General features: G+C 57.5%; 1 protein-coding gene across 3 annotated transcripts; it reads right to left on the bottom strand.

Annotated features, from left to right (window-relative positions):
• Window positions 1-9478: 9478 nt before the first annotated feature.
• Window positions 9479-21315, bottom strand: RASGRP2 (RAS guanyl releasing protein 2). Of its 3 annotated transcripts, none has more exons than XM_043972605.1 (17): window positions 21172-21315; window positions 18286-18422; window positions 17427-17529; window positions 16422-16484; window positions 16029-16160; window positions 15780-15930; window positions 15197-15370; window positions 14141-14257; window positions 13639-13920; window positions 13408-13485; window positions 13158-13280; window positions 12220-12335; window positions 11440-11581; window positions 11082-11118; window positions 10739-10912; window positions 10174-10241; window positions 9479-9895 (listed from the first exon to the last, which is right to left on the bottom strand). In XM_043972605.1, exons 2-16 carry the CDS (start codon window positions 18356-18358, stop codon window positions 10177-10179), a joined length of 1830 nt encoding a protein of 609 aa, XP_043828540.1. In that variant the 5' UTR covers window positions 18359-18422; window positions 21172-21315; the 3' UTR covers window positions 9479-9895; window positions 10174-10176. The 3 variants fall into 3 exon arrangements, with proteins under 3 accessions (XP_043828540.1, XP_043828539.1, XP_043828538.1); XM_043972604.1 differs by lacking the exon at window positions 21172-21315 and adding an exon at window positions 20964-21066; XM_043972603.1 differs by lacking the exon at window positions 21172-21315 and adding an exon at window positions 20701-21064.
• Window positions 21316-21660: the final 345 nt, after the last annotated feature.

Raw genomic sequence — 21660 nt, 5'->3', positions numbered from 1 at the left:
GTGGGCAAATCCCATCCTTGAGCCTTGCTTCCTCTGTAGAACAAAAGGGTTCAGCCATACAGGCTGAGATCTTTTCTCTTTCTGGAATTTTATGGTGGCATATTCAGTTGAACTCAAAGCCTAGAGTCAGGAAAACCTGAGTTCAAATCCAGCCTCTGACACTTAATAGTTGTGTGAACCTGGGGAAGTCACTTGAAGTATGTTTGCTTCAGTTTCTTGAGCCATAAAGGGGGGATAATGACAGCACCCCCCCCTCCCTGATGAAGATTGGGTGAAATCATATTTGTAGAAGCACCTAGCACAGTGCTTGGCACAGGGTGTGTGCTCCACAAATACTCCAGTTCTGATTCCTGCCCATGTGATCTTGGGCAAATCCATTTTCTCTTCTATACAAAGAGGGGGCCTCCCTGCCAGCTCTGGACCTGGGACCCTACAATCTGTCACATCCTAACAGCCCTCCTCGATTTAACTCAGAGGACTCTTCTGGAATACCTCCTTCTGCCTCGGGGTGGAGTCTCTGCCCTGTGCCCCCTGGTAGACTACAAGTTCTCTGAGGGTAGGGCCAGGGCTTAGTCATTGGGTATGTGCCCTGTACTTAATGAGGCACTTCATAGAGGTTTGTTGAATGAATAAGCGATGGTGGTGTGTTGCATATGGAAAGTAGAAGGATTAAGGGTGGAGTGGGAGTGGGAGTGGGGAAGAAGTTGGTCCACACACAGGATGACAGGTCTGTGTGCTTCACCGGTAGGTCTAGAGAGGCAGGAGAATGTGGGGAGGTGTGAATGACAAGGCCCAGGAGGGAGGCTGAGCACAGGGGTCTCCGAGCACCTCCAAAGAGTGGCTAGCTGTTCATGGGCACCACCTGGGTGTTCGAAGGTGTGGAGATTGTGAGTGACCAATGAGAGGGCCTGGGGGCGTTCCCCTGTGACTGTGTGAGGGGCTCAGAAGTGTGTGGGGCGGTATGAGATCTGAACTAGGGGGGAATTATGAAACGGACATGGAGAGTGAATGGAGAGAAATGTGAGGGGGTGGGGAGAGCAGGAAAGAGACGTCAACATCGTCTGGCAAGGATGACTTCTCCATCATCTTAGAGTCTGCAAAGCCCTTTACCTACTTGGCCTCAACTCTGTGAAGGATGGGATGAACCCCATTTTACAGAAAAGAAAACTGAGGCTCAGGGAGACTTGCCCAGGGTCACTCAGCTAATAAGTGTCTGAGGCAGGTCTTTGTCATTCCAAGGCCAGGGCTCTATCTGCCTGCCTCCTACTGCCAGGAGGAACTTGAGCAAGAAACATGTTGGACTTCTGTGGGCCTTAGTTTCCCCACTCATAAAATGAAGTGGGGTGGAATGGACCAGATTGTCTCTAAGGTCCCTTCCATTTCTAGGTCAGTGGAACCTATGATTGGGCAAGTGGACATGGGTGTGTGTGTGTGTCTGTGTCTGTGTGTGTGTATGAGAGAGAGAGGGAGAGAGGGAGAGAGAGAAAGGAAAAATGAGAAAGGGAGAGATCAAGAGAGAGAATAGGAGAGAATGAGAACAAGAGAGAATGACAAAGAGAGAGAGCAAAGGAGAAAGGGAGAGAGAGAGAACAAGAAAAAGAGAGCAAGAGAAAGAACAAGAAAGGAGGGAGAGAATGAAAGAGCAAGAGAGAAAGAAAGAATGGGAGAGAGTGAATAAGAGAGTGAGAATAAGGGAGAACAAGAGGGAGAATGAGAAAGGGAGAGAGACAGAGAGAGAAAATAGAAGAAAGAATGGGAGAGAAAGAACAGAAATGGGGAGAACAAGAGAGAGAAAAAGAGAATGGGAGAGAGGGAGAATGAAAAAGGGAGAGAGAGATTGAGAGAGAGGGAATGAGAAAGGGAGAAAAAGGGAGAGAGAGAGAACCAGAGAAAGAGAGAACTGGAGGGGGAGGAAGGAATCAGCCTGTCCGTGTTGGGGCTAGGTTCTCAGGAAAGACGTGTTGAGAAACACAGGCTGTTTGTGAATGTACCCCGTAACTGCATGCATTTGACTGGAGTAAAGTGTTGCTGGCATGTGTGCAGCTGACTCAGGGAGTGTGAGCATGTGTGTACACCAAGGATATGTGTCTGTGAATGTGTAAGGCATGTATGTGGGGTACCTGGAAAGCAACAACATAGAATGTCAATGCTACAAGGGTCCAAGCATCCTTCAGACACTAGCTGTGTGACCCTGGATAGGTCATTTGACCTCTCTGAGACTCAGTTTCCCCACTTAGTAAAATAAGAAGGGTGGACTCGATAACTGCTGAGATATCTTACAGCTCTAAATCTATGATCCCATGAGCTTGTTTTACAAAATGAAGAAACAGAGAAGAGAATAAAGAGGAAGGGAGGGGAGGGGGGAGGGGAGGGGACAAGACAGGACAGGAGGGGGGGGAGGGGAAGGGACAAGACAGGACAGGAGGGGGGGGCGGAGTTAGCTAGTTGTGAATTGGCAGTAGCCTGACAGAAGCACCTGAGATGTAAACAGTGGATTTTCATTTCCTGGGGTCCATATAGGTGTGCAGAGGTATGGGGGTATTGGGGAGGGTGGGACAGGGGAAAGGAAAAAGAAAGGAACAAGCACTTATTAAACACCTATGTGCCAGGAACGGTAGTAAACACTGTACAAATATCTTATTTGATCCTTACAACTCTGGGAGACAGATGCTATAATTATCACCATTTTATAGTTATGGAAACTGAGGCAGTCAGAGGTTAAGTCCTTGCCAAGGGTCACACAGCTAGTAAGTGTTTGAAGCCACATTTGAACTCAGGTCTCAATGACTCTGGTCCCAACTCTTTAGCCACTGTGCCCCCAGCTTCCCCTCCCCCAACAAGTGAGTATGAGGGGAAGAGGAGAAGCCTAGGACTATGAAGGGGTTTGGGGGGGGCTGGTGAATGTGGGCATGAATGTCTAGGGGACAGAGACCAGCACACAGGTGTTCAATCAAAAGTGCACCTAGGGGTGTGTGTGTGTGTGTGTGTGTGTGTGTGTGTGTGTGTGTGTGTGTGTTGGGGAGCCAAGCACCCGTGGGAGGTCTGTGTGCGTGGCAGGCAGAGTGAGGTGTGTGTCTGGGTGAGTGTGGGTGGTGCGCATGATGAAGATTGTATACACAGGTGTGTGAGAGAGAGAACAAGAGAAGAAAGGGATCATGTAGGTGTGTGTCTGGGTGTGAGGCTGGATCAGTGTCACAGTGTCTGTGTCACTGGATGTGGGGATTCAAGCAGCTGGGGAGGAAGGGGCTTCCAGCCCTGAAAAACAGCTCCAGGCCCCGGAGATCCCACACAGCCCAAAGGGAAAGATGGCGGAAGGGGTCGGCTGAGTTCCTTGTTGGACCCTAGGGCCAGACTACCGCTGGGGGCAGGAAGGGGGGGGGCAGTGCTTGCATTCAGACAGGAGTAAATTTCTCAGTGGCTTCAGCCCCCAAGAACAAGCCTCCAGGAAAGCCAGGAGTCAGCTCTCAGCCCTAATCCCCTGTCTGTCTGTCTGTCTGTCTGTCTGTCTGTCTGTCTGTCTGTCTGTCTGTCTATGTCTTACTCAGGAATACCTTCAGCCAGAAAGTGAGCAACCCCCCCCAACTCTGATTGCCTCCCCTTCCCCCTTTCCCAGGCATAGAAGCTGGGCTAGCCTTAACCCTCAGCCCTTCCAATTCCGTGTTCCACACCCCATCTAAGCTCAGACTCCAGGGCTCCTGGAAAGAACCCCTTCCCCTAGAAGAGGCAGGAGGGGGCTGGGAATTGGGCAAATCACCACTGACACCTCTTTCTCTTTTGCTCTCCTGTCTCCCTCTTCCTTCTCTCTCTCTCTCTCTCTCTCTTGCTGTCTCTGTCTTGCTGTCTCTGTCTCTCTCTCACATAATAAACACACACACACACAGCTCCTGATCTGTAGAAAATGGGGGTGAATGAAACAGGAAGCCAGTCCCCCTCCCAACAACAAAAAAGCAAAGCAATCCCTCTAGGCAATAATGTGGGGAAGGCAAGGGCAAGGGGCATGGAGGAGAGGCACACGGAGGGGGAAGAGGCACGGGCAGGATAAGCTGAGCTGGGGGGAACGAGGCACAGGCCCTGGACTTCTCCCCTTCCCAGGGCCATTCAGTGGGTGGCCCTCACACCCTGGGAAGATTTCGGGTGGACAGGTCCTCAAAACTCATGATACATTAGGATGCTGTGACTCAAGGTCCCATCAGGCCCAGGCAGCCCCGGCCCACAATGCCCTCTCAGGGTCTTGGCCTCTGTTCCTACCCTAGCCCAGCCCACCCCCAGGAAGGAGACCTTCTCCTACCCTCTCTTAATATGTCCCTGCCCAGTCTTATCCCTGATCAAACACCCAGATCTGCTCTCCCTGGCTCCCAAGGACCCTTCCTCCTTCTCCTCTCCCCAAGGAGGGAGCACAGTGAGGTGCTGTTTCCTCCTCTCCCCCTGCAGCCTCCTCTGACCATAACCTTCTCCTCCCTGCCACCCCCAGCCTTTCTCCTCTATACCAGCTCATCCAGAGCTCCCCACTTCCCCCAACCCTCATGGTCCTGTCCCTCCCAGTCACCCTGCTCCCAATCTTCCTCCTCCTCCTCCTCCTCCTCCTCCTCCTCCCCCCCTTGCATCCTTCCCCAGACCACAGGCTTCCTTCCTTTCTCTCAGTCACCCCAGTCTTGCCTGGTCTCAACCTCGGTCCATCCCCCATCCCTGCCTGGGAGACCCCCCCAACTCCCTGATAAGCCCCCCTCTCCCTGACTCCATATATCCTTCTCCTCCCCCACCCCTTTGCTCTCCTCCCCAGTTATTCCCCGTCCACACTGGTCTGAAGGCACTGATTACCCCATCTCCCTTCTCCCCTGAATCTTTCCCCTCCCCTCCATTACAGTCTTTCCTTCCTTGTTACTAATCCCAGTCCTCTCCAGCTTCTCCTCTGCAGACCCTTCAGAAGACAACAGCCCCCTCCTCCCCTCCCCCTCCAGGCACTGCCACAATCTGGGAGGGGGCGAAGATTGGGGGAGTCCTCTATGGCTCAAACATCCGGCACCCCCATCCGGCTCCCCATCCACCGACTCTCAATAAAGCAGCCTCTCTCAACGCACCCAATCCACCCGCCCCAGCACACGGACCCCCCCCCCATCCACCTCAAACCCAGCCCCTCCCATCCAGGCATTCCCCCTCCCAGCCTTCTCCCCATCTCCAACCTTCCTGACCCTCTCAGCCCCACCCCCTCTCACAAACCTCCCCCCCTCCGCCGATGCTCCCCCGCCCCCCACTGCCAGACCCTGGTCTCTCCCACCACCACCACCACCACCCCTCCCGCCCTCCGTGCTCTCGCGCCTCCCCTCCCCCTCCCCCTCTCGGGCCCCCGCCCCTCTCCGCCGCAGCCCCCCCCATACCTGGCTCTGGGGGTGCCTGAGGCCCTGGGGCCGCCCCGTCCCGGGCGGGCTGGCTAGCTGGCGGGGGGGGGGGGTAGGGAGAGCCTGGAGCCGGGAACTGGCGCGTGCTTCCTCCCTCTCTCCCTCTCCGGTCCCGCCGCGGTGCTGCTCAGAGGATGCTCCGTCAGGGAGGGAGTCAGGGCGGCTGCTCCCGCCGCCGCATCCCTGCAACAGCGACTGACGGCAGCATCAGTACCAGCGCCCGCGCCCCCGCCCCCCGCGCCGGCTCATTGGGCCACGCGGCGCGGACGGACGCGGCGCGGGGCCAATGGGCGGCTGCAAGCAGCGACGTTCGCTCCCCCCACCCCTTATTCACTCCTCTAACCCCTCAGCCACTTGCGTGCTCACCGAAGCCAGGCGTCCTGGGCACCCAGCTCCCCGCGCTCCTGTGTTGGAGAGGCACTCCCTGCTGTCTCCCCTTCGTAAACCGGGAAGCGGGAGGCATTGGGCCCCCCTGCCTAGTGCTGGAACCCCGATGTCTTGGCCCCCACCCCCTCCTTGCCCCCGTGCCCCTTGGGGCCCGCGACCCCTCCAGCGACCCTGAGCCCGGAAAAGTGGCGTACGCGGAGGTGGCGTGGCAGATACTGCCCCCCACCCCGCCTCTCCGGGGAAAGCCCGAGGCTCCGGACCCCCGACCAGGACGAAGGATGGAGAGAGGGGGCTAGGGCAGGGAGCTCTCCCCACCCTGGACGGCCCCCACATCCCAGCCTCTGGGCTGAAGAGCCTAGTCAGGGCTGCATGTGCTGAGGACACAGAGCATGGGAGCCCCTGAGTGGGCCGCACTGTCCCACCTGCACCCCTGCCTCTCCCAAACACAGCCAGGAAGGCCTTCCTGGAGCCGACCTGAAGGGCCTCTCTCTGTCTCCTCCTGCCTAGGGGCCAAGGCAGAGGTGCGGTGGAGCGGCCCCTGGGGTGGGGATCCTGGCAGAAAGGGCTTTGAGGCCCTGAGGCCCCGACTCAGAATAGGAGGAGATGTTCTGGGAGGGAAGGAGTGTGTATCTGGGGGTTCCCTCTCCTTGCCTCTGGCCAGGAAATGCTCTCTGTTCAGGAGCAGGGATTCCCCAAAAAGGGCCGGGAGGGGAAAGGGGAGCATCTTCCTTCTGCCTCCTTCTCCCCCAGCCCCAGCAGTCAGGGGCCAGAATGGACAGCAGGTGTGTGTGTGTGTGTGTGTGTGTGTGTGTGTGTGTGAGAGAGAGAGAGAGAGAGAGAGAGAGAGATCTCGTGAGTGTGTGTGTGAGCATGTGAGTGAATGAGTGTATGAGTGAGTGTGTATGAGTGAGTGTGTCTGCTCTGGGTCCTGCTGGATGGGGTGGGGGAGTGAGCATGGGGAGAGGGTAGGAATCTGCATGTGTGTATCTGCATTGGAGTATGTGTCTGCATTGGTGTATGTCTGTCTACACTGTGTGTGTGTGTTTGAGTAGCTGCAGTGATGGGGCTCAGTTTCATGCTAAGGGGGTATGATACTCTGACCATAGCAATCTAGGGGCAGGGAGAGGATTTGCACTGATTTTCCCTCAGGGTCCCGGGACTCCTTTAAGCTTCAACTGGTTGGTCGTTCATTCTCCATAGTGGGCAAAGGGCAAAGGGTTTACCCAGGCCCCTGACCTCTAAAAAAGGAGCCTAGAGCCCAGTGCAATGCCTGGCCTGACACTTAGTGGGTTTCCAAGAACCCAGCCCCATCTCCCCCTCGGTCTCTACTTGCTTCATTCCCCTGCAGGTCCTGGAGTAACAAGTCAGGGAGTATTTCTCTAGGCCCGTCCCTGGGCTTTGAGCAGCCCATGACCTTGGGGAGAGCCCTCCCCTTCCCACGGAGCAGCCTGAGGGGAGTGCAGCAGTAAGGGTGCTGAGTCAGGGGGGCTGAGAGAGCAAGCCTGAGTCTTGGGCCTTGTAAGAGTCCCCCTTCCAGTGGCCATAGGCCCTGGGCCCTGCACCCCAAGCTTCCTTATCCCCTGCTATATGGCAATCCCTTTGGAAGGTTCTGAAGGAACCCTGAAGCCTCTCAGTGTCCCCCAGTCTCCTCCTCCTAACAAATACACACACACATGCACACACGCACACACACACATGCACACGCACATGAACACACATGCACATGCACACACACATACACACACACAAGACCCCTGGCCCTGGTCAAGGATCCGATGCCTAGCTAGGCCAGGGCTGAGCCCTGAGAGATGTGGGAAGACAGGCTGAGGCCAGGCTCACTGCTGCTCTCTCCTTCCTCTCAACCTCAGCCTCCCCCGCCCCCTCTCATTTGTCTCTCCTCTCCTTGTCTCTGTGGCCATTCATGTCTTCCTCCTTTGGCCTCCCCCACCCCCCACTCCCCATCTCCAGGAGCTGATCTTAACCATCAAGGGCAAGAAAGGTCGGAGCTGCAGCCCCTCCCTCATCCCTTCTGCCTGTCCCCACAGGCCCAGAAGCTGGCCTGCCCCTGCCCCTGCCCCTAGCCCCAAAGGTCCCAGGCCAGGCACCACCCAAGGTTATGTAGGGGGAGGGTCACACTGGCCCCTTCCCTTAAAATAACCCAACGCTCCAGACACTTCCCAAAGCCCAGGCCCCCGACACATATACACAGGTAGGTGGAGAGCCTGGGGCAGGGGTGTTGAGGGGTCTGAAAGAAGGGACGATAAGGGTCCCAGTGGGAAAGAGAAGCAGCTAGCTCAGGCGGGGGAAAGGAGGCAGAGAGGGAGAACTGCCAGGCAGGGGGAGCAGGAGTGGGAACGGCTTCACAACACAATCACCGTCTGTTGTTATAGCAACTCGGGCCCCCAAATCGTGAAACGGATATTACAGCCTCGAGGGGGGAGGGGAGAGCTGGGGGGCGGGATGCAGAGGAGACAGGGCCCCAGGGTGGGGGCAGAGCCAGGGATGGGGAGCCTGGGGAGAAAGCCAAGGACACAGCTCATTCGGAGGAGGAACTTCCTCTGCCCCCATCTTGGAGAATCCTGGTTGGGGAGGCGGTGTTTGGGGTCCTTCCCCATCACCCCCTGACTCGGGAAGAAGCCTGACATGTGTGCAGGTGCAGCCCAGGAGAGGAGCCCTGCCCCCAACTGCCCATCCAGGGGCTGGGCAATGGGGGATCCTAATGTACAGAAGAGGGTATCCCCCTCTCTTCTGCTGAGAGGCAGCCTAGGTTCGGAAGCACCCTTCACCCCGTCTACTGTGAGCTCCCCATCCCCGAGGGTTCCACCAGGCACCCTCACATCCCAGCCCTTGAACCTTTGGAATCTTTGCCCAGGGCAGCCAGGGGGAGGCAGGGGCCAGCCGGAGGCCTGGATCGATGCACATTTCCTGTAGAAATCATTCTGGCTTGTAGGGCAGGGGACAGGACACTTGGGTCTCACTGGGAGATGAAGGCCAGGGAGGGGGTGTGTGTGTGTGAGTAAACAGGGTAGGGAGAACCAGGGGATTGGAGACCGTGAGCAGTCTGTTTCCCTCAGGTAGCACCAGCACCTGGTGGAGTATTGGAGTATACAAGGGTATGAGCCTGCTTATCCTCCCCCTCCCACCCTAGGGAGCTCCCTCTCTCATCTCTCTCTCCCCTTCCCCCCCCCTCCTCCTCCTTATTCTTCTTCTTCTTCTCCTTCTTCTTCTCCTCTCTCATCTCTCTCTCCCCTTCCCCCCCCCTCCTCCTCCTTCTTCTCTCTCATCTCTCTCTCCCCTTCCCCCCCCTCCTCCTTCTTCTTCTCCTTCTTCTCTCTCATCTCTCTCTCCCCTTTCCTCCTCCTCCTCCTCCTCCTTCTTTCTTCTTCTTCTTCTTCTTCTTCTTCTTCTTCTTCTTCTTCTCCTTCTTCTTCTCCTTCTTCTTCTCTCTCATCTCTCTCTCCCCTTTCCTCCTCCTCCTCCTCCTCCTTCTTTCTTCTTCTTCTTCTTCTTCTTCTTCTCCTTCTTCTTCTCCTTCTTCTTCTCTCTCATCTCTCTCTCCCCTTTCCTCCTCCTCCTCCTCCTCCTCCTTCTTCTTTCTTCTTCTTCTTCTCTCTCTCTCTCCCCCCCTCCTCCCATGTGGCTGGGTGGCCCCAGTCTGGGACACTGTACAGGGAATTCCCGCTATGAGTGGGAGGTTGGTCTACATAGCTCCTAAGCTTTCCTTTTTGTGATCTCTGAAACGTTACAAAGGGCTCCCTGACTGGAAGGTTCTGAGATGCTATGGGTCCATAGGAAGCAGGTTCTAAGAGTCCGGTCCTAAGATGCTACAGGTTTCTACTTCAAAGAGTCCAAGACCTTAAGCTGTAAAACACCTGATCCCATCAGCCTTTTTTTTAATTCCATCTGGAAAATACAAATATTCACAAGAGTTTGTACACCCTGCTCCCCGCGGCCCTGTGCCCCTCTCCTGACACCCCTTCAGCCCCACTCCAGCAGCCCCTGAGGCAGCCCCAGCTCTCCCAGGGCCATGACTGTGGTCAGGCCCCTCCAGTAGCAGGGGTGGGTCCATGCTCCAGAGACAGCTGCTGCAGAAAGGAGAATCGAGGGGAGACCTGCAAAAGTGCAAGCGGAGGCTTCAGAACAGGAGGGGCTGCCTGGGAAGGGGGACACTGCCCCCTCCCACCTGAGACTCTCAAGCAAAGGCCAGATGGCCCCTTCTTGGGAGGAGAGGGTGTTGGCAGAGCTCAGGTGGGAACCGCTGAGAGTCTGTGATTCTGGGAAGCCCTGACCCCTCCCAAGGGAGTCACAGTCTCCACTCCCTGCTGCCCTCGGTCCCAACGATGGCCTCCCCCTGCCTCCAAGGGCCTACTTGTAGGGGCCTAGGGCATACCTGTTACAAGTGAATATCAAACACCCCATCTTCCACAGCCTGGACCCCCTCTTCTTGGATCTCTGGCGCTGAGGGCAGTGCCCAGAGAGGAGAGAAGAGGGTCAGGGATGCCCGAGTCTGGCTGACACTGAGGTACCTCCCCCTGCCCACCGAGAGGCCTTCCAGATCCTTCCCAGCACTGAGGCAAACAGGATGGGGCCCAGGCTAGGGCAGTGGGCTGAGGCCAGGAGTCTTATCAGACAGGGACAGGGACTTCCCCTGAGAGCTTAGGGATCTGCAGGCTAGTGGCAGTGCCAACCAGCTCCTACTCCCATGTACCCTTACAAATTAAGAGCTCCCCCATCCCCCTCCACACTCACCCTGAAACCTGTGTCTTCCATTGCTCCCTCCCTCCAACCCCAAAAGGTGGTTTGGAAGCAGGTCTTTTCATCATGCATTTCCCCACCAAAATAAGAGACCCTGCTCTACTGAAACACCTCCCAAACAAAATACGAGTCCTGAATCAATGCCCCCTATGGCTTCCTTTGACACCCAAGATCCAGACAAAAGCAGAGCCCCCTCCTACCTGGCGGCCGGGATCCTCGCCTGCCGGGGCGAGGCAAAGAAAAGCTAAAGGCTCGAAGGTGAGTATGTGTGGGTGAGGGCGCAGGAGGGCCCTCCAAGCTCATGCTCTGGGCCCTGCGCCGGCACTCCACCGATAGCCGATCTCGACACTGTTTGTGGCAGCTCACTCCACAAGCTGGAAGTCGGGGTGGGGAGAGGGTGCACAGGACAGGTTCAATGCCCTCAGATGTCAAGTCTGCCCTCCACCCTGCTCCTGGTCGCACCCCCCAAAATGCGGGTCCTCTCCTCCAACCACAGAAGGCCTCACCTCCTCCCAACCCGACACCCCCCAGGCCTCTCCTCACCTCGACACTTCAGCCCCTGTTTGTAGATGCCCAGGATCTGAAAGGGAAGGTCCAAGTCATTAGTCCAGCACCAGCCCGGATTCTCTCTGCTTCCAAACTCGGGCTGACTGTGTCCCCAGAAAGCACCCTGCACCCCGACATTTGAGGGTCGCCAGTGAAAGGGAACCGGCTCCCTCAGGCAGCTGGTCCGCTTCGGAGCAGTCTTCCGGACATCCGACCTCCATCTGCCCCACCCACCCCTGCTCCGGAGTCTGCCCTCCGGGGCCAAATTTCCAAGGACAGGGTCAGGTGGGCTGAGCTTGGGATTGAGGAGGGAGCTACCAGTGGGAGGGAGGCAGGGGAAGAAGAGGGGGCTCACCAGGGCCTTGCAGTGCCTGCAGGCAACTGGCCTCAGGGAGCTACTCTCCTGGAAATTGTGGACGAAACCCATACGGCCCCCCAGCACAGAACTGGATCGCAGAAAATAGGAGACCATCTCCTCCCGGCTGATACAACCATCCCTGCAGCACAGGACCAGGCGGAGTCAGAGCCCTGGGAAGCCCTCCGCCCCACGGGCAAACATCTCTGTTCCTATTCTGCTCCCCCAGTGCCCAGCTCAGAACTTGGGAAAGCTGGGCTTCCCTTTGCTCCCCTCGGACAAAAGGCTCTGCTTCACAGTCGGATCCTATGAACGCTAATACAAGGGGGATGTTTAACCTACTTAAGAGGACCGACTGGTTCTCAAGGGTTTCAGTAGGCAGAGGAATGCTGCTAATTACAGGCCATTCTTATCCCAAGGCAAGGCCTACAAGAAGGCCATTTGCCAACACTTTGTTGGCTGTGAGCTCCAGGAACAAGGAGATGTCTAATGATATTCCACAGCTAACTCAGCTGCTTCCTCCACCTCCCGCACCAGTCCAAATTAGGAAGGATCAGCCTCTTCTGTTCCCAACAAAGCAGGGGCTCCCTGGCCCCCTGGAAATGATCACCACATCACTATGTGATAACTATTGCTCACACTTCTGGAACCTTCCGTCGTCGCCCCAACCCTGTGAGTAAGCAGAGTTCTGCCCATTTCACAGATGAAGAGAGGGGAGGCAATGTGAGGCTGGAGACCGAAGGCTCCCAGCCCCCTCCCCAGCCCCTGCCCCAACCTCACTGGTTCTGGTCGAGGTCCCCGAAGGCGATGAGATAAGGGAAATTCCCTCGAATGATCTGGAATTCCTCCTGGGAGATGTGGCCATCACCGTCCACATCAAAGTTCCGGAACACAGACTGATGGGTGCCCAGGGAGACATAGAGGATAGGGTCAGAGTCAGCCTCCTCTTTCCAACCAGACCCTCTAGCGCCTGGAGGACTCAGCCATCTATGCTAGTGTGAGAGGGCCCAACGTCCTCCCCCAGTCCCCCACAACCCCTGTGACCCTGATGGCAGGACTTTCAAGCCAGGGCAGAGCCCAGATAGATCAATGTGGCAGAGGATGCTGGGTCTGCGCCATGCCCCTGTCCTCCAAGGGTCCACACTCAAGGACAGGGAAGCCCAGAGTTGGAAAGGACTGAGGTCAATATCTCCCATAAAATATCCCCAACAAGTAGTCATCCAGTTCCTGTTTGCAGACTTCTAGGGAAGGGGGACTCACTACCTCCCTCGGCAGCCTGCTCCTCTTTTGGGCAGTCCTAATTATCCGGAAGTGCTTCCTTATAGGGTCTCAGTTTGACTTTCCAGGTGATGCACCCGATGGGGATGCGGATGAATCTTTCTTGGCTGAGGCCAAGTCAGGAATTTGTTTTTCTGGATTATGCACATTTCTTACAAGGGTTTTGTTTTTCTCTTTTCCCCCAGGCGGGGGTGGGGCAGTGGGGGAGGTGGGAGGAAGAGAAAATAGATTTTTGTTCATTGGAAAAAATAAAAGAAGGAAAGAAATGTGCCTTTCTGCATCGTCTCCCACTGCTCCAAGATCTGCCCTTGGGGCCAAGCCCACTACATCTAACCCCTCCCCGTCTCAGTCTCAGGAAGAATCTTTCAGATTCTTGTTATGGACGGCTTCCCCAGCCTCTCCACTGGACACGAGGGATACAGGCAGGGAAGGGGCCTCACCTCCACCATCTTTTCAATGTGCTCCACCACCAGGGCCTGGTCCAGTTTGGGCTTGGCAGCTGCAGTCCATTCCTCCAGGACAGGGGGCCGTGGGGGCGGAGTGCAGGTTGTCGGGCTAGTCGGCTGCAGGAACAGTTTTAAAGGGCTTGAGGGCTGCCTCTAGAGAGCCAAGGGGTCAGAAAGCACAGGGCTGGGATGGGGGAGCAGGGATGGCAGGGGGTCACTGCTGCAGGATCAGGGCCTGGCTCACCGAGGACTTTGAGCGTGGCTCCCGCTGCAGGGACAGCTGGTAGAGCTCATCCTCAGTCTGGTACTGATCCAGAGACACCTGGAAGGCATTAGACTGGTCACATTCCTGGGACCAGCTGGGGCCCTCAGCCCGATCCAGAACAGGGTCCAGCTGAATCCAGTGGTCGGTCTGGCTCAGAGACCAGCCCAGAGTGAAGTCCTGAGTGCTCCCCAAGTCCCAGCAGGCACTCACCGTGAGCAAGCTCAACAGGTCTGGGTTGGCTTGTATGGGCGGTCGAAGGCTGGTCACCATGGCCAGCTCCTCCAGGATGGTAAAGAGTTGGCGCATCTTGGCCCCGTTGAGCCGAGTGTGAGCAGCATCCAGCCAGTCGGGAAGGGCCAGCTGTATGGCCACCAAGTCCTTGAGGTGCACACCCAGGATGGGGAATCGGAAGCCCACACAGGCTGCCAGCCGCCGGCGATAGTTGCTGTAGTTGCCAGTGGCTGTTACCAGCTCAGTCAGGCCTTCCCAGAGCTGGGGAAGGGTCAAGGGCCAGAAGTCACAGCACCAGAAGACTCAAGCCCTAGACAGCAGCTCATCACCAGCAGAGCCAGTCTGTTTAGAGCCTCACCGCACCCTCTGTCTGCCTCCAACAGCCCCTAAAGGTGGCCTGCAAGGAGGGCTAAACCCCCCGGGGTCCCCAGGCAGAGAGGACAGAGGGATGAGTCCGATAAGAGTCTGCCCCCCCCCATACCTTGACAGTGTCTGGGCTGACGTGGCTGTGGGTCTCCTTGAGCCGGGAGATGGAGCTGTGGCTCAGGCCCCCAACCACAGCCATGAGTGTGTTGAAGTTCTGCAGCTGGAGCAGCTTCTGTGGGCCACAGGCCAGGACAGGTGAGCAGGTGAGAGAGAGGACCAGGAGGCAGGAAGGCAAAAGGGAAGGTTGGGATAGAAAGACAAAAGGATGGATGGACAAATGGCCAGAAAGACAGACAGTCAAAAAGACAGACGGATGGATGGATGGATGGATGGATGGATGGATGGATGGATGGATGGATGGATGGATGGATGGATGGATGGATGGATGGATGGATGGATGGATGGATAGATGGATGGATGGATGGGTGAATGGATGGGAGGATGGACCGATGGAGAGACAGATTGATGGATGGACAGATAGACAGATGGAGAAACAGATGGGTGGATGGACATTTGGACCAATGGGTGGGTGGAGAGACGGATGGACAGATGGACAAATGGAGAGATGGATGGATGTTTGGATGGATGGAGAGACAGATGGATGGACAGAGATGGGCAGAACATGTAGATAAATAGGCAGACAGATGAGACAAAAAGAGCAGACAAGCAAATAATATCAATGAATGGACAAACAGAAGAAGGGATAGACAGATGGACAGAAGGATGCATAAACAGAAAGACAAAGGGATGGCAGGATAAATAGAAAGATACATGGACAGATTAGAAGGATGCATGGACATAGACAGAAGGAGAAAATGGGGCAGAAAGACAAGAAGGCAGATAGAAAGAAGAATGGAAAAAATAGAGTACACAGAAGAAAGTGTAGAGTGAGCCTTGCGCATGATCCAGAGGACCCTCCAAACTCACTCAGGAGAGGGAAGGGAAGGGATTGGAAGGAGACAGGGGTGGTGTAGAGCTGCTGGTCCCCCCCCCAACCCTGATGCACTTCCCAGAAGCTTATGTGTCAGCCCAAGGGGCTGGGGGTGGAGGGGTTGGGAGAAAAGGAAATCAAAGGAAGGGAAATAGTGAATAGGAGGATGTAGGTCTGCACCTCGGCCACGTGGATGAAGTGGGTGATGACCTGGGCCCGCTGCGGGGCTGTGGGCTTGCTCAGCACCATGAGCTGCACCCACTGGGAGACGCTATTGAAGAGAGAGATGAATCGCTCCAGGACAGGATTGTCCACCGTGCAACCATGGGTCACAAAGCTGTGGTAGTCCTGGAACTGGGGAATGAGGAAGGGGCCTGGCTGAGACTTCTCCCATCAGGCCTGGTCTCACTCCATTTCTCCTTCCTTCCTTGGCCTGGTCAGAACTCCCTGCCCCAATGGCAGCTGTCCACATGAAGGTCATCAAGCTGGTGCCTGGTGCTGGGGCCACTCAGCTTAGACCAGGTGCCACCCGTGCCCTCTCACATGGTCCAGCCGCAGGACCTCCCAGCCCTACGGCCCTAGTAGTGGCTCACCCACACCCTGTCTGGTGTGACTTCTGCCCCTGTTACCTGCCCCCTCGCTCGGCCCTAACCTCTGACCCAGAGCCTCCTTATTGCTGACCGTCCTCGGCCCAGTTCCCCACCTCTGCTGCGCCCCCCCCCTCCATCCCAGATCCAGATCCAGGCCCCTCCCTAGGCCGCACCAGGATCTTGCGGAAGGAGCGATACTCCAAGTACGTGAGGTGCTCCGCCAGTTCCAGGGGCTCCAAGTGGTCAAATAGCAGGGACATCTTCCGTTTCTTCTGACCCACTGGGTTCCGCTGGGTCACCTGGCGTTTCCATTTGTACGTGGGACTGAGGGGCAGTGAGCAGAGGCGGGTTATAAGCACAGACCCCGGCTCGCAGGCGTGAGACACTCCCCACACACACCCCCCACATCCTAGCTCTCCTACACGCTCTCGATGTCAATGAGGCTGCTGTGCCGTCGGTTCCCCTCGCGGTCCAGCAGGGACTTCAGTTCCTTGATCTGCTCCGCCAGCTCTGGGTTCAAGTCAAACTCGGCGGGGAAGGCCGAGATCCAGTACCTGGGACAGAGCAAGGGCCGCCTTAACTGTCCCTTCCCCTCCCAGGTAGGTCCGTCTGATGCGCTCCCGCCAGCAAGACCTCAGAGAACTACAATTCCCGTCATCCTCAAGACAAAGGGGCCCTTACTCTGGGTGGCGGTTGTGTCGGGGGTTGATGGGAGTTGTAGTCTGCAGTGTCGTGGCGCTTGCCAGGCTATCGAGAGGTATGGGTTGAAAAAGAAAGGAGGCTCTAGGAAGAGAGGCCCCGGGGGATGCACTCACCGGACGAGGTGGCAGGTCTTCACCTGCAGGGAGTTGGAATTGTCCTTCCGGGATTGTTGGTAGGTAAAAGGAGAGGTCAAGGAAAACCGAGGGACTGGAGGGGAAGGCTGGGGACAGGACGCCTGAGTTCCCGGAATCAAAGCTCTAGGATAGGAAGGGATTTCAGAGGCCCTTATTTTACAAATGAGGAAACGGAGGCCGGCAGAGGTGAAATGAGTTTCTGTGAGAAATCGAAGGCTCAGAGGATTTCGAGCTGAGAAGGTCCAAGAGAGTGCAAGCTCTGTGAGGGGCAGTCTTCCCGTTTGTTTCTGTATCTCTGGCTCCCAGCCATGTTCCTGGTACAGTATGGTAGACGCTTGGTAATAGGTAATAGGTAATAGGGCAGCTAGGTGGCGCAGTGGATAAAGCGCCGGCCCTGGATTCAGGAGGACCTGAGCTCAAATGCAGCCACAGACACTTAACACTTACTCGTTCTGTGTGACCCTGGGCAAGTCACTTAACTCTCATTGCCCCGCCAAAAAAAATAAAAGTGCTGGCTGACAATGAACGACAGAGCTCCAGGATCCTAGGAGGCTCGGGACAAGAGAGCTGGGTTCTAAATGGAGGGGGAGGATGGGGACCAGACTCCTGGGATCTAGGGCGATTGTGGGATCCTAGGATTTAGAGCTGTTCGGGACCTTAGAGCAGAGAACGGGGAATGTCAGGGCTGGGAAGGACCTTGGAACGTCAGAGAAAGGGGAGGAGGAGAACCTCCTCCTACACTCATTGGACAGAAGAGGAAACAGTCAAGCCGAAGGGAAGGGGCTTTCCCAGGGCTGCTCTCAACAGAGCCAGAAATGGAACCCAAGCCCTCGGTCTCCCAGTCGGCTGTTCAGCTGCCTCTCGCAAGGCCAGAGACCGGCCCGGAAATCTGGAGAAAGAGCGAGAGACGGGCTTCGGGGCAGACGCTAAGGGCCTCCAGGGGTGGGAGGGAACTTGGGGGACCAGGGTCCGAGGGAAGGATATATGTGGAGCAGCTTAGCAGCCAGTTGAGAGGACGGAATGTACCACGGATGCATCATAAGAAACATTCGCACCAGCTGGGGATCGCGAACCTTCCCGGAGTCATCTAGGGAGGGGGTGTAGTGGTGGTGATTTGGCTCAGTGCCACCTCACTCGGAGCCCCTCGGGGATCCAGTCTGGCCCCGCCCCGTGGGTGTGGCTCAATGGCCACGCCCCATCTTTGGGCTGGCCGGGCCCAGCCTCCACCCAGGACCTCCAGGGTTTGGGATCCGAGGCGGGAAGGTAGAGCCCCAGCTGGAGCGGAAGGAGCCTGGGTTCCAGCGGGGTCAGGAATCCAGAGGCCATTTCCTGAGGGCGAAGAAGGAGGAGGGACGAGGGAGGCTACCCCCCTTTTACTCCCCCCAGATAAGCGGTCCCCATCAGCCGGAAACAGCCCCCGGGAGCGGAGACAGAGACTTCCTGGAGCCCCGAGAGCACAGATACTGTCCTCCAAGCAACCCCGCTGGGGAGAGGGGATCCCCCAGAAAATTTAGGCTCATAGACTGCCGGGGCTATGAGGGGTTTGGGAGATCATTGCAGCTAACACCCTCACTTGACAAGATGGAGAAACTGAGGCCCAGGGAAATTGAACAATCCTAAAAGGGCCACATAGCGAGCCAGTGGCAGGACCGGTTTTGAGCGCAGGCCCCGAGGCTCCAAGTCCTGCCTATTCCCCTCGTCACTCATCTGTCCCCATCCCAAGGGCTCTGGGCCAGTGTCACTTTTCGGAATCTGTTGGCTCTGGAGAGTAGCAGGGGTAGCTACAAGAAAGAGGGGAACGGGGAAGGATGGAGGCCCGGGGTGCCCGTGTCTGCCAACTCACCGAAGGCCTCGATACAACCCTGCAGCAACTCCTCCACAGTGCAGCCCTTCTCGAGGTCCAGTGTCCCCGACATGTCGAATCCCCGGGCGGCTGCGTCCCCAGGGACACTTGCACACTTTGGCTCAGACCCAGTGCCCCTGCACCTCCAGAAGACAGAAAAACTCTGAGCAGGCAGGCCCCTCTAGGGAAGAGCTTCCCTGCACGCAGGAACGGGTGGGAAGAGAGGACCCGCCCCCTGCTATCTCACCCTCCCCAGCTGAGGGGACCAGGATCCCCCCTCCTTTGGGCAATTCTGCTGAACGGTCTGTAACCCAGGGATTGTGTAACCCTCTGCTGGAGAAATGTTCCCTACTGAGGCTTCCGGGCCAGGAGCAGGGGGATGGGGGGCCATGGGCCCAAGAGGCTGGGACTGGGAATGGGGATGGAGGAGCTGACCACAGAGGCCCCAGAAAGCAGGACTAATACTCTCCGATCTTTGGGTCTGAGTAGAGCCCTGGGCATCAGGGGGAAGGGTCAGGGTCTCCTATCCCCAGAAGGCACCTGCAGCCTCCCCCAGCCCCAGCACAGCCCCTCCCCCTCCCCCCCAGGCTTCTGAAGCTCCTCAGTCTCCCTGCCCCCGCAGGGTTATTTTGGGAACTGGGAGCCTGAAGGAACCTTAGAGGAATTTCTCCCCAGTGGGTGGGAGGACAGAGCCAGAGGCGGAGGGGAGGGGGGGTAGAGAAAGAGGGAGAAAAGGAACCCAGGCCTCCCCAGGCCTGAAGCCTGGAGCCTCTGGATTGGAGAGAGCCCCCCAGGGGCCTGCCCTGCTGAGGGAGTGGAGAGAGACACATTCCTGGGCCTGGGACAGATGAGTCAGTGGGAGGAAGGCCCAGAGCCTGGGAGTCTGATCCCAAGCCCACTGTACCCTTAAGGGCTTGTGCCACGAAGCTCTCTGGAGCCCCCCTCCCATCCCCATGTATCCCAGAGGAGTAGAAGTGTTGCTGCCTCCCATCCCAGCCATATACACTCAAGAACCCTGGAGTAGCCAGGCTCTGAGGGATCCCTGCTCCCCCTGGTCCAGCACACAAGCAGAGGAAAAGGGTGATCAGGTGAAAATGAGCCAGAGCCCGGGGCTCCCCAATTCTCCCCCTTCCCCTCCAGTCCTCAGCTGGCTCTCCCAAGCCCCAGCATTCCACCTCCCCTCAAAATTCAGGCATCCAGTCCTAGGATGAGAAGATGCAAGCAACTTGATACCACCTAAGCCCACCTCCTTATTTTATGGAGAAAAGAAACTGAGGCCCCAGGAGAGCAAAGACCAATGTCCTGAGCTGCAGGAGACCTCAGAGCTAAGGCAGAGCCCAGAACGAAGCCAAAGGAGGGGAGGGGAAGTGGGTAGATGTTCTGGATGAGGGTTCTAGAGTGAGACCAGGCCCTCAGACTGGGCCAGCCCCTCTTGCCTTCACCTGAGGAGGCAAGTACAATGAACTTGGAGCCCGAGGTCCTGGGTTCGAATCTCATCCCAACTCCTTACTGTCTTTGTGACCTTGGGTCAGACTCTCTTCTATCTCTACCTCCGTTTGCTGTTAAACAAGGGGTGTGGATCTAAGTGGCCTCCTAGCTCCTTCCCAGATCTCCATCTAGGATCTTATGATCTCTCTTTCTCCAGGCCCTGGCAGCTGTTAAGGAGCAGGCCTGCCCCCCCCCCCCCCCCCCCCCCCGCAGAAGAACTGCCCTAGTAGCTGTCCCAGCCCCATGGCCTCAGCAGGGAGCAAGTGCCGGAGGCCCACAGTCACTCTGGCATGTTTCAGGACACCTGTGCACACGCCTTGGCCTGGACAGGCCCACAGACACTAGGCCAGGGCACTATGTGAACACCACGTAGGTCCTCACGGACACACGACTGGCCACTCCACATCCACTGTCACATTCTCACACCTACAGGAGCATGGGCTGTGGGCCCCGCTCCGCGGACTCATCTCCTTAGCTTCAAAGAACCCTCCCAACCGACCCGGCCAAGGACCCAGACCCCTGCCCACTGCTTTTCAGGTGAGGCGGCACTCCGGCGGTGCCCCTGCCTGCCCTTGAAAACCTTGCCCCTTCTTCCCCCTCCCAAGACGCAGCTCCTCCATGTGCTCTTCTCTCTCCTTGGGATATTCCCTCCCAGTACCTTTCCCTGGGATTTCAGCTCTGTGTCCCTAAGGTGAATGGCAGCAGGGGAACTAGACAAGCGCTTAAGATCCCTTCCTGCCCCCTGACCCACCCCAAGAAACCACGGCCCCTCCTCCCTAAGCTTTCTCCTTTAATGCTCCTTGTCTTCTGCCCGCCCACGGGCTGGCCCAACGGTTCCCAGGTGGGAAGGGGAATCCTACAGCAGCCCACCTGCAACCCCCCCCACCCCCACCTCCAGTGCCCCCTGGTGGAAGATCGACCACTTACCCTGGGCTCTGCTGGGGTCCAGTGACTGCCCCCTGCAGGCTTCTGCTCCCAGGGGGGGCTAGAACGGCGGAGCCTTCCTCCTCTTCCTCCTCTTCTCCTCTCCCCCCCAGTCCCACTCCTCCTCCTCCTCCTCCTCTCGCTCTTGCTTGCGTCCTCGGCCTCTCCTCTCCTCTGCTCTGCTGCACCTTCTCTAGCCCTCCTGCCCCACCTCCCCTTCTCCAGCGGTTCGGGGGTTCCCCTCCTTCTGTCCCCTTCCCACGCACCACCGTAGATTTCCCAGTCTCTCCCGGCCTGTGCCTCAGCCTCTGGACCACCGACGTCCCTGGATCCTTCCCCAATGCGCTCCCTCTCCCCGGCATCTCCTCCTCCCCGCCCCCTCCCTTTGCCGCCTCCTCCCCTCAATCCCTCCCCCTCTGGCTCCCCCCCCCCCGTCCTCCCCCGGCCTTGCCGCCTGTGCCCGATGCCACTCACCCGCCTGGCACACGCGGGGCGCTGCAGGATACTTAACCCATCCCCTGCCGAGAGGCTTGGGACCCCCACAGGGGGCGGTGGGGGGTGGGGTCACAGAGGCAGCCTGGGACTGCCAAGCTCCAAGGTTGCACCCTTGGGGTGGGAACAGGGGTCTGTACCCTTGCTGAGGCTGGAGAAGCCCCCCCATTTCCCCCCACCGGCCTGGGGGTTGAGCGGGAGGAAACTGGGGGAGGGACAGGAAGAGGCTGCGGTGAGGGGGGGCACCACACCCCGGACCGGCCCCGGTTCCTGTTCTCGAAACAAACACAGTTCCCACGGGGCTCCCCCTCACCGCGCCCTGGCTCTGGCTTCCTGCAGGGAGGGGGGCTATTGAGGGTGGCCTGGGGACCCTGATGCCTGGATCCCTGGAGAGAAGGGGACTGTTGGTTGACGGGGGAGTGGGGACCTGGGCTTCTTGGTCCACGAAGGGATGCTCGACTGGAGGTGATT

This window comes from Dromiciops gliroides, chromosome 6 (genome assembly GCF_019393635.1).
Source record: "Dromiciops gliroides isolate mDroGli1 chromosome 6, mDroGli1.pri, whole genome shotgun sequence".
NCBI classification, from domain to species: Eukaryota; Metazoa; Chordata; class Mammalia; order Microbiotheria; family Microbiotheriidae; genus Dromiciops; species Dromiciops gliroides.
This window is presented reverse-complemented; position numbering and strand designations above follow the sequence as displayed.